Source organism: Oncorhynchus mykiss, chromosome 13 (assembly GCF_013265735.2).
Source record: "Oncorhynchus mykiss isolate Arlee chromosome 13, USDA_OmykA_1.1, whole genome shotgun sequence".
Taxonomy (NCBI): domain Eukaryota; kingdom Metazoa; phylum Chordata; class Actinopteri; order Salmoniformes; family Salmonidae; genus Oncorhynchus; species Oncorhynchus mykiss.
Window position 1 is genome coordinate 28,869,593 of NC_048577.1, and position 12,836 is coordinate 28,882,428.

The 12,836-nt window shown below is 42.1% G+C and overlaps 1 protein-coding gene across 1 annotated transcript in view; it reads right to left on the reverse strand.

Moving 5' to 3' along the window:
- LOC110486061 (egl nine homolog 1) overlaps positions 1-12,836 on the reverse strand; it is a 43,483-nt gene that overhangs the window by 8,261 nt on the left and 22,386 nt on the right. The window contains exons 3-4 of the mRNA XM_021557379.2: positions 2,050-2,186; positions 1,542-1,609 (exon numbers count right to left, since the gene is read on the reverse strand). Coding sequence (XP_021413054.2) covers positions 1,542-1,609; positions 2,050-2,186 — 205 coding nt within the window. The remainder of the gene's footprint in view (positions 1-1,541; positions 1,610-2,049; positions 2,187-12,836) is intronic.

A 12,836-nucleotide genomic window follows, 5' to 3' on the forward strand; every position in this document is an offset into this window, starting at 1 on the left:
CATTCGATCTTAGTTCTGTATTGACGCTTTGCCTGTTTGATGGTTCGTCAGAGGGCATAGCGGAATTTCTTATAAGCTTCCGGGTTAGAGTCCCACTCATTGAAAGCGGCAGTTCTAGCCTTTAGCTCAGTGCAGATGTTGCCTGTTATCCATGGCTTCGGGTTGGGGTATGTTGGGGTGGTTGGGGTATGTACGGTCACTGTGGGGACGACGTCATCAATGAACTTATTAATGAAGCCAATGACTGATGGAGTGTCGTCCATCGGAAGAACATATGCCAGTCTGTTCTAGCAAAACAGTCCTGTAGCTTAGCATCTGCTTCCTCTAACCACTTTTTATTGACAGAGTCACTGTTGCTTCCTGCTTTAATTTTTGCTTGTAAGCAGGAATCAGGAGGATAGAATTATGGTCAGATTTGCCAAATGGAGGGAGAGGGAGAGCTTTGTACGCGTCTCTGTGTGTGGAGTAAAGGTGCTCTAGAGTTTTTTTCCCTCTGCTTGCACATTTAACATGCTGATAGAAATTTGCTATAACGGATTTAAGATTCACTGCATTAAAGTCCCCGGCCACTAGGATCGCCGCCTCTGGATGAGCGTTTTCCTGTTTGCTTATGGCGGAATACAGTGCATTGAGTGCGGTCTTAGTGCCAGCACCGGACTGTGGTGGTATGTAGACAGCTATGAAAAATACAGATGAAAACTCTCTAGGTAGTTAGTATGGTCTACAGCTTATCACAACATACTCTACCTCAGGCGAGCAGGACCTTAAGACTTCCTTAGATATTGTGCACCAGCTGTTATTTACAAATATGCATAAGCCGCCATCCCTTGTCTTACCAGACATCGCTGTTATATCCTCCCGATACAGCGTACTACCAGCCAGCTAGCTGTATGTTGATAATGTCGTCATTCAGCCACGACTCCGTGAAGCATAAGATATTACAGTTTTTAATGTCCTGTTGGTAGTTTATTCTTCCTTGTAGGTCGTCAATTTTATTTTTGAATGACTGCATGTTAGCTAGTAGAACGGAAAGCAGTGGAGGTTTATTCAATCGCCAATGAATTCTCAGAAGGCAGCCCAACCTCCTTTCTCTTTTTCTCCATCTTCTCTTCACGCAAATGACAGGGATTTGGGCCTGTTCCCAGGAAAGCAGTTTGTCCTTCACGTGGGCTCGTCGGACTTGTTAAAGGAAAAAGCTTCTGCCAGTTCGTGGTGAGTAATCACTGTTCTAATGTCCAGAAGTTATTTTCGGTCATAAGAGATGGTAGCAGCAACATTATGTACAGAATACGTTTAAAAAATCAGTTACAAACAACACAAAAAAACAAACATAAAATATGTTCTTATGAATGTGTTCTTATGATGATCACTTTGACCCTGTATTCATAAAGTCTCTTAGTCTCACATTGCTGATCTAGGATCAAGTGCTGATCTACGATCATTTTATCTTATTTATTATGATCCAAAAGGCAAAACTGATCCTAGATCAGCACTCTTACTTTGAGATGTTTTATGAATACGTGCCCAGGACTCCATCTTACTTGTTAGATATTTCTCCTTGGCCCGAGCTCGTTCATCGGCATCAAAATACCACACTGTTATGGCATACCTGGACAGCGAGTGAGACAACGGAAACAGAGAGGTCAACTAACATACAATTATTTACATAATAGGTATACCTACTAACACCAACACTACCATTTGTCATGGTCCAACTTTTCTAACAGTATTGAGCATTTTCCAATATATTAAAGCTGGATATTGTTGGTGGTGTTGCTTAATGTGGTAACACTGTACAATAATGTCTGTTCATAGATCATGGCATGCATTAACCTAATGTAAACTATGTCACAATTCAGGCTTCAGCCAAGTTCTCAAAATGGCCTGTTGCGGATGCTTTACTTAAATTACATTACAATAAGCAACACAAAACAGGAGGTTTGGGATTGTGATGGAAGACAAGCAGAAAACCCTGGGTCAAAGGTCAGGACTATTGACATTTTTCTCTGGGGTCAAAAGGTCAGAGGTCAAGCTAAGAGATCACCCTACCTGGTGTAGTATGCCGGCTGCACCTCATGGGGGTTCCGCCGGTCCGACCAGAAGAAGAGCAGGCGGTCGAACTTGGGTTCGATGTCGACGAACTGCGCCTTGGCCTCTGGGAAAATCCTCAGGATTCCTCCGTGTTTCTATGTGACAATACAAGTCATGTGTGACATCAATACATTATCCAAATAATGAATTCATTCATTCAGAAATTAAGTCAAAATTTAATAAAAATGTATTCTCCCATTTCGATTTGTCAAATAACATAGAACCAATCCCCGCATAAAACAGTAAAATGTGTGAATAGAAAGAAAAATCACATCGAATAAGAAGCTTTAAAAACATCTACTGTTCTGGGCATCGAAACATAACTTTTTTCAAAATACTCGCTGCAGCAAGGTACATTGTTAATATGACAAGCTTTCGCAGGGAAACCAAGCACAGGGGCATTGTCATGCTGAAACAGGAAAGGGCATTCCCCAAACTGAATCGTCTGGAATGTCATTGCATGCTGTAGTAATAAGATTTCCTTTCACTGGAACTAAGGGGCCTAGCCCAAACAATGAAAAACAGCCCAAACCATTATTCCTCCACCACACAACTTTACAATTGGCACTATGCATTAGGGCATCTGCCAAATCCAGATTTGTCCTTGGACTGCTAGATGGTGAAGTGTGATTCATCACTCCAGAGAACGCGTTTCCACTGCTCTAGAGTTCAATGGCGAGCTCTACACCACTCCAGCTGACACTTGGCATTGGTGATCTTAGGCTTGTGTGCGGCTGCTCAGCCATGGAAACCCATTCCATGAAGCTCCCGACAAACAGGTATTGTGCTGACATTGCTTCCAGAGGCAGTTTGGAACTCAGTAGTGAGCGTTGCAGGCGATTTTTACGCGCAACACGCTTCAGCACTCGGCTGTTCCATTCTGTGAGCTTGTGTGGCCTACCACTTCGTGGCTGAGCTTATGTTGCTCCTAGACTTTTCCACTTCAGAATAACAGCACTTACAGTTGACCGGGGTAGCTCTAGCAAGGCAGAAATTTTACAAACTAACTTGTTGGAAAGGTGGCATCCTATGACGGTGCCACTTTGAAAGTCACTGAGCTCTTCAGTACGGGCCATTCTACTGCCAATGTTGGTCTATGGAAATTGCATGGCTGTGTGCTCAAATTTATACACCTGTTAGCAACATTGTGGCTTAAATAGCTGGATCCACTAATTTGAAGGGGTGTCCACATACTTCTGCCCATGTAGTGTATGACGTGACCCTGACTGCATAAAAAAAGTGATGTGAGGTTTGGGAGCCAAACAGGGTTGTATTTTGGTTCAAACCATTTGTACCAGATTCACCTTCAGTTGAAGCTAAATGAGGAAGTATGTGTGTTTGTTGCTATTTACTTCATGCAGATAAGTGTGGTTTGGTGTACACACATGACAAGGAAAACAAACAAGAGGAGCAATCACGTCCACCTCTTCCCAAATGCCACATACAAAGCTGTTACCATGTGAAGTGTTTCCTGGGAGTTGGGTTAGTGTGAGTTAAGAGGAAAATTAGTTACACCAATATAACAAACACAATAACACACACGCCAAAATGCACATTATAAACTGGGTGGTTCGAGCCCTTAATACTGATTGGCTGACAGCCGTGGTATATCAGACCGTATACCAGGCATGACAAAACATGCATTTTGACTGCTCTAATTACATTGGTAACCAGTTTATAATAGCTATAATGAACCTCTTGGCTTTGTGATATATGGCCAATATACCACGGCTAAGGGCTGTGTCCAGGCACTTTGCGTTGCGTTGTACATAAGAACAGCCCTTGGCTGCGGTATATCGGCCATATATCACACCTCCTCGTAACACACACATCCCAACACATGATCCTGACACACACATACAAATAAATGCATGCAAACACACATAGGTACACACAGCAGCACATGCATCCCTACACACACACACACACACACACACACCTTGAAACACGCAGGAAAGGAATGTTAAGGGTGCGAAAATGTTAAAAGGAGAATGGCTTTTTCATGTGGGGGGCTACCCTGTTGCAAAAACATGACTCATAACTGCAGGTTTGCGTGAACTGCTTGGGGGCCGGTGTGTGACAGGTATGTGTGAGGGGTGTGTCCATGGGTGGGGTGTGTGTGTGTTTGCATGTGACTACTAGGGGGCCGATGTGTGTGTGCAGTGTGTAAAGAAGACGGGGTCTGTTGACCTTCAAACATGCATGTTTCCCCCCAGCTTCTCCGGGGGATCAAGTTATCCGTTCACCTCCTAAATGAGGCTGGGGAATGATGAAGAACTGGTGGGTATGAGAGAGTACTAACTAGAGTTCTTAACCCTACATCATAAGTATAAAATAACTTAAAGGGAACGTATTGCTCTATGGAGTGATTTTCGTGGCAACAGAAATTTAATCTGATCTCAATCATTTTGAAATGATTCAACATGATTAAATTCAGAATCAATTTCTGTTGGCTCTAATATCACTCCATAGTGCCAAGTGGATACACTTGCCGTCCCAAAGCATGACAGCATTGAATCCAAGATTGCGTAGCAGTGGGATGTTTTGATTTTTCTTGTCCCGTCCCTTGTATATATACAGTGCCTTGCGAAAGTATTCGGCCCCCTTGAACTTTGCGACTTTTTGCCACATTTCAGGCTTCAAACATCAAGATATAAAACTGTATTTTTTTGTGAAGAATCAACAACAAGTGGGACACAATCATGAAGTGGAACGACATTTATTGGATATTTCAAACTTTTTTAACAAATCAAAAACTGAAAAATTGGGCGTGCAAAATTATTCAGCCCCTTTACTTTCAGTGCAGCAAACTCTCTCCAGAAGTTCAGTGAGGATCTCTGAACGATCCAATGTTGACCTAAATGACTAATGATGATAAATACAATCCACCTGTGTGTAATCAAGTCTCCGTATAAATGCACCTGCACTGTGATAGTCTCAGAAGTCCGTTAAAAGCGCAGAGAGCATCATGAAGAACAAGGAACACACCAGGCAGGTCCGAGATACTGTTGTGAAGAAGTTTAAAGCCGGATTTGGATACAAAAAGATTTCCCAAGCTTTAAACATCCCAAGGAGCACTGTGCAAGCGATAATATTGAAATGGAAGGAGTATCAGACCACTGCAAATCTACCAAGACCTGGCCGTCCCTCTAAACTTTCAGCTCATACAAGGAGAAGACTGATCAGAGATGCAGCCAAGAGGCCCATGATCACTCTGGATGAACTGCAGAGATCTACAGCTGAGGTGGGAGACTCTGTCCATAGGACAACAATCAGTCGTGTATTGCACAAATCTGGCCTTTATGGAAGAGTGGCAAGAAGAAAGCCATTTCTTAAAGATATCCATAAAAAGTGTTGTTTAAAGTTTGCCACAAGCCACCTGGGAGACACACCAAACATGTGGAAGAAGGTGCTCTGGTCAGATGAAAAGCAAAATTGAACTTTTTGGCAACAATGCAAAACGTTATGTTTGGCGTAAAAGCAACACAGCTCATCACACCGAACACACCATCCCCACTGTCAAACATGGTGGTGGCAGCATCATGGCCTGCTTTTCTTCAGCAGGGACAGGGAAGATGGTTAAAATTGATGGGAAGATGGATGGAGCCAAATACAGGACCATTCTGGAAGAAAACCTGATGGAGTCTGCAAAAGACCTGAGACTGGGACGAAGATTTGTCTTCCAACAAGACAATGATCCAAAACATAAAGCAAAATCTACAATGGAATGGTTCAAAAATAAACATATCCAGGTGTTAGAATGGCCAAGTCAAAGTCCAGACCTGAATCTAATCGAGAATCTGTGGAAAGAACTGAAAACTGCTGTTCACAAATGCTCTCCATCCAACCTCACTGAGCTCGAGCTGTTTTGCAAGGAGGAATGGGAAAAAAATTCAGTCTCTCGATGTGCAAAACTGATAGAGACATACCCCAAGCGACTTACAGCTGTAATCGCAGCAAAAGGTGGCGCTACAAAGTATTAACTTAAGGGGGCTGAATAATTTTGCACGCCCAATTTTTCAGTTTTTGATTTGTTAAAAAAGTTAGAAATATCCAATAAATGTCGTTCCACTTCATGATTGTGTCCCACTTGTTGTTAATTCTTCACAAAAAAAGGCACTGTAGTTTCTTTCTTCGTATGTATTTTTAATCTAATTTTTCCATCTACGGACTGAACATACCCAATGCCGTATGGATCTGCTATTTTTTATACTTTAGAACCGTAACCCCCTTCAAGCTAGCCAGCTACTAGCTAGTAGTCAGTTAGCCACTGCTAGTTAGCCATCACCGTTAACAAGGGACATCTGCCAGCTTCAGCCCAGTCAACTCCTGCCAGCCTGCACAACGCAATATCAACCCAGAGCATATCGGACTGCTTTTCTCCACCATATCTCCGGATTCTCACCGCAAGCTCTGAACCTTTACTCTGGATCATCGCAGTTAGCTAGCTGCTATCCGAGTGGCTACTCCTGGCTAACGTCTCTGTCACGAAGCAAGCACCAGTTAGCCTGGAGCTAGCCCCGAATCTAGGCCCGTCTCCCGGCTACCCGAATAGATCTATCAAGAATTCCTGGGATTCAATTACCTCTTTGGCCAATTGGCCTGGACCCTTTGCAGCCGACACGGAGCCCCACCAATCCATCACGACTGATCTGCCGACGTAACCATGCAAGGGGGTTTCAACACGCTTCCCCGTTGCAACGTCCCCCTGAGGCCCATCTGCTAGCACCGGTCTGCTAGCTGTCTGAATCTCTGTGCCTACAGCTCGCCTAGCTACTCACTGGACCCTATGATTACTTGGCTACACATGCCGCTCCCTAATGTCAATATGCCTTGTCCATTGCTGTTTTGGTTAGCAATTGTTGTCTTATTACACTGTAGAGCCTGCAGCCCTGCTCAATATGCCTTAGCTAGCCCTGTTGTTCCACCCCCCACACATGCGGTGACAGCACTTGGCTTAAATAGTGCTTCTAGAGACATAACCTCTCTCATCGTCACTCAATGCCTAGGCTTACCTCCACTGTACTCACATCCTACCATACCCTTGTCTGTACATTTTGCCTTGAATCCATCCTTCCGTGCTCAGAAACTTGCCACCTTTACTCACTGTTCCGAAGGCACTAGACAACCAGTTCTTTTAGCCTTTAGCCGTACTCTTATACTACTCCTCCTCTGTTCCTCTGGTGATGCAGAGGTTAACCCAGGCCCTGCAGCCCCCAGCATCACTCCCATTCCCCAGGAGCTCTCATTTGTTGACTTCTGTAACCGGCTAGATTCCCTTAATCTCACACAAATTATCAATGGAACACACCAGGTACAACCCAAAATCCGTAACCATGGACACCCTTTTAGATATCATCCTGACCAACTTGCTCTCTAAATACACTTCTGCTGTCTTCAACCAGGATCTCAGTGATCACTGCCTCATTTCCTGCGTGTGTATTGGATCCGCGGTCAAACGACCAACCCTCATCACTGTCAAACGCTCCCTAAAACACTTCAGCGAGCAGGCCTTTCTAACCGACCTGGCCCGGGTATCCTGGAAGGATATTGACCTCATCCTGTTAGTAGAGGATGCCTGGTTGCTCTTCAAAAGTGCTTTCCTCTCCATCTTAAATAAGCATGCCCCATTCAAAAAATGTACAACTAAGAACAGATATAGCCCTTGGTTCACCCCAAACTTGACTGGGCTTGACCAGCACAAAAATATCCTGTGGCGTTCTGCATTAGCATCGAATAGCCCCCACGATATGCAACTCTTCAGGGAAGTCAGGAACCAATATACTCAGTAAGTTAGGAAAGCTAAGGCTAGCTTTTTCAAACAGAAATTTGCCTCCGGCAGCACTAATTTCAAAAAGTTTTGGGACACTGTAAAGTCCATGGAGAATAAGAGCACCCCCACCCAGCTGTGCACTGCACTGAGGATAGGAAACACTGTCACCACAGATAAATCTACGATAATCGATAATTTCAATAAGCAGTTTACCACGGCTGGCCATACTTTCCACCTGGCTATCCCTACCCCGGCCAACACCTCAGCACCCCCTGCAGCAAACTTGCTCAACCCCCCTCCCCCATTTCTCCTTCACCCAAATCCAAACAGCTGATGTTCTGAAAGAGCTGCAAAATCTGGATCCCTACAAATCAGCTGGGCTAGACAATCTGGACCCTCTGTTTCTAAAATTATCTGCCGAAAAAGCTGCAACCCCTATTACTAGCCTATTCGTCTGAGATCCCCAAAGATTGGAAAGCTGCCATGGTCATCCCCCTCTTCACCTTAGACCCAAACTGTTATAAACCTATATCCATCTGCCCTGCCTTTCTAAAATCTTTGAAAGCAAAGTTAATAAACAGATCACCATCCATTTCGAATCCCACTGTACCTTCTCCATTATGCAATCTGGTTTCCGAGCAAGTAAAACTAAGTGCATGCTCTTCAATCGATTGCTACCTGCACCCTCCCCGCCCGACTAGCATCACTACTCTGGACGGTTCTGACCTATAATATATGGACAACTACAAATGCCTATGTGTCTGGTTAGACTGCAAACTCTCCTTCCAGACTCACATTAAGCATCTCCAATCCAAATTAAATCTAGAATCGGCTTCCTATTCCTATTACAAAGCCTTCACTCATGCCGCCAAACATTCCCACGTAAAAGGGGATGTTTTATCTCCCTCTCTAACTTTAAGCATAAGCTGTCAGAGCAGCTTACCGATCACTGTACCTGTACACAGCTAATCTGTAAATAGCACACCTGACTACCTCATCCCCATATTATTACTTACCCTCTTGCTGTTTTGCACCCCAGTATCTCTACTTGCACAACATCATCTGCACATCTATCACTTCAGTGTTAATGCTAAATTGTAATTATTTTCGTCTCTATGGCCTATTTATTGCCTACCTCCCTACTCTTCTACATTTGCACACACTGTACATAGATTCTTTCTATTTTTATTTTCTTTTGTGTTATTGACTGTACGTTTGTTTATGTGTAACTCTGTGTTGTTGTTTTTGTCACACTGCTATGCTTTATCTTGGCCAGGTTGCAGTTGTAAATGAGAACTTGTTCTCAACTGGCCTACCTGGTTAAATAAAGGTGAAATAAATAAATACAATTAAAAAAGGGCAAATGATACCTCATGCTTACATGATTGAAAATCAGTACCTTTATCACTTTTAGTTTACTCTATGTGATAATAGATTGGCTAACCAAATACTCTCTCTATTCATTGTTTAGGTATTTGTAAATCAGTGGTCTGTACTCTCTTGGTACCTTAACTTGTGTCCTCTTGGCTGTTTTCCTTCATAGTAATCCCAACTATGCCTCCAATTTTGTTAGCCACTGTCAGCTTATAAAGTTAACTGAAAATGTGGAAGTACCGTAACTTATTTTTTATTTGTACGAGGTAACAATCGGTCTACAACATGGTTTCTACTCTTTGAGGGTGTTTTCACATAGTCCTCTTTAAAGTGAACTCTTGGATAAGCTAAATAACTCAGTTATCTTTGTATTCACACTGCCCCTGCCTTTAAAATGAGAACTCAACTACTTTGACAGTTCACGTCACCTATTCTGTGATCCGAGTCCTCTTTGCATTGAAATTGATATGTTTCGAAAGGAACCAATAACTTTTTCTAACATTCACTCAATGCACTCAGGGTTTTTACAAAGCGCAAGACAAGCCATTCCATCAGTTATCGGACAGCCTACATACATATTGGAAGCTAATAGATTGCATTTATTTAAATGATTAGACAATCAATTTTATCAGAAGATACTATTAACATGTGCCTTCAGAAAGTATTCACACTCCTTGACATTTTCCACATTTTGTTGTGTTACAAAGTGGGATTAAATTGTGGGATTTAATTGTCATTTTGTGTCAAAGGACCTACACAAAATATTAGAGCTGAGTGTCTTTCTGGGTAAGTCTCTAAGAGGTTTCCACACCTAGATTGTGCAACATTTGCCCATTATTCTTTTCAAAATTCTTAAAGCTCTGTCAAATTGGTTGTTGATCATTGCTAGAAAACTATTTGTAGGTATTGCCATAGATTTTCAAGCAGATTTAAGTCAAAACTGTAACTCGGCCACTCAGGAACATTCCCTGTTTTCGGAAGCAACTCCAGTGTCGATTTGGCCTTGTGTTGTAGGTTATTGTCCTGCTGAAAGGTGAATACATCTTCCAGTGTCTGGGGGAAAGCAGACTGAACCAGGATTTTGCCTGCGCTTAGCTCCATTCCGTTTGTTTTTTATTCGGAAAAACTCCTCAATCTTTAACGATTACAAGCATACCCATAACATGATGCAGCCACCACTATGCTCGAAAATATGGAGAGTGGTACTCAGTAACGTGTTGTATTGGATTTTTGATTCAGCTTGTCTTCTTTTCACTCTGTCAATTAGGTTAGTATTGTGGAGTAACTACAATATTGTTGATCTATCTTCAGTTTTCTCCTATCATAGACATTAAACTCTGTAAGTGTTTTAGTCACCATTGGCCTCATGGTGAAATACCTGAGTGGTTTCCTTCCTCTCCTGCAACTGAGTTAGGAAGTCTGTATATTTTATAGTGACTGAGTGTATTGATACACCATCCAAAGTGTAATTAATAACTTCACCATGCTCAAAGGGATATTTTTACCCATCTACCTATAGGTGCCCTTCATTGCAAGGCATTGGAAAACCTTCCTTCCTGGCCTTTATGGTTGAATCTGTGTTTGAAATTCACAATCATGCTTTCATTCAAAATTGTACACCCAATGTAGGCTACTGCTCCCTTAAGAGCTAGAATTGATTTTGGGCCCTATGTTGTGATTCTCACCAAATATGATGTTGAATAAACAGCTTATGAAGCTCTCTTAGCCTATAGATCACATATTGCAAACAAATAATCTTAACTAAAACAACCACACATATTTTGGTTTTCTGTGCATCCTTGACAATAGCTAATCAATATAAAAAACAGCACTTTTTTTTGCCAACCTGCACCATCTCTCTCTTGTGGCACCAATCTGAGGGCTTATGTCAGGGGAAACTGTGTTGCATTAGCCTAGTGTGGTGCGGGAATAATGACAAGCGAACCTGAGGAGCTCACATTGCCCTAAAAAAGGGAACCGGACCCCCATAATTCAAGCAACCTCTCGAGATCACGTGGGCTATGGAAAGCTATTTTAACATGTATTCATTGAAATTCATTTTTTTTTATATATCAATAACTCCCAATAGGATTCAATGGAGAAACTGCTGTTTGTGAGTTCGATTCCCCCAGCAGACAAACTTTTTTCCTCCCTGAAAATACTATCCACTGCTGCTCCTCAACAGCGCCAGAGGAGTTGTGCTTAGGCCTACATAATGTGAATATTACTGTAGCAACAGGGTTAGGGTCAAGGCTTCCTGCGCATCTTTGCTGCAACACTCCTAACTTGGAGAAATACACGTGCAACCATGTTGCTGTGTCTTCCTGTTGGGAGCAGAGAACGTATGTAGCAGCATGCAAATGTGATCCTGCCCACATGAAGGTCATTATCATAGAATTATTGATATCAAAAAATGATTTATTGATATCAAAAATAATTAACAAATTATACAAATAATAAAACATGTCATATGAATAATAAAAATATATATTTTATTTTTTGATTTATAAAAAGCAATTTTATATCAATAAATATTTTGTGGGATATAACAATTAAATTACTAATATAAGAAATTCAATTAGTGATATAAAGAAAGACAATTATTGCTATAACATTTTTATGTATTTCCATATGGGGGCTCATTTGAGGGGTCTGAGTTCCTTTAGAGTGTTCACACTGCACCAAAAAAATCAAGGGAACCGCACTGAGTTCACAAAAATTGACTGAAAGGGACCAAGTGTGAAAACACCCTGAGTATCTGCATGGTGTAAATGGCACTAAACACACATACTTTCTAATTCGTCCTGCAGTTTGTTTTATAAAGTCTCTTTATCCATAACTGAAGGCACATCTGGGCTTACCCAGGCCTCCTTTTAGAAACTTGATCTGTTAATAATCCTATATTGTAGATGAGTATTTCTTAAAAACCTGTTTGTGGAGACCCAAAGGGCTGGACATTTTTGCTTTGGCCTAGCACTACACATGTAATTCCACTAATCAACTCATCCTCTAACCTTTGATTAGTGGATTTGTGTAGTGCTAGGGCAAAAACTAAAATGTGCACCCCTTTGGGTCCCAAGGACCAGGATTAACACTGCTGTAGATGGCACAGACCAAGTCATGGTGTAATCTAACATCCTACTATGTGCTCTGAAATAAACTGAACAAAAATATAATTGCAACATGTAAAGTGTTGGTCCCATGAAACATGAGCAGAAACAAAATATCCCCGACATTTTCCATATGCACAAAAAGCTTATTTCTCTCACATTTTGGCACACATTTGCTTACATTGCTGTTAGTAGTGAGCATTTCTAATTTGCCAAGATAATCCACCAACCTGACAGGTGTGGCATATTAAGAAGCTGATTAAACAGCATGATCAGGTGCACCTTGTGCTGGGGACAATAAAAGTCCACCTTGTGCTGGGGACAACAAAAGTCCACTCACAACACACACTGTGTTGTGTTGTTGTTTTAGAGAATTTGGCAGCACATCCAACCGACCTCAGAACCGCAGACCACGTGTAACCACGCCAGCCCAGGACCCCACATCCGGCTTCATCACTTGCGGGATCGTCTGAGACCAGCCGATGAAA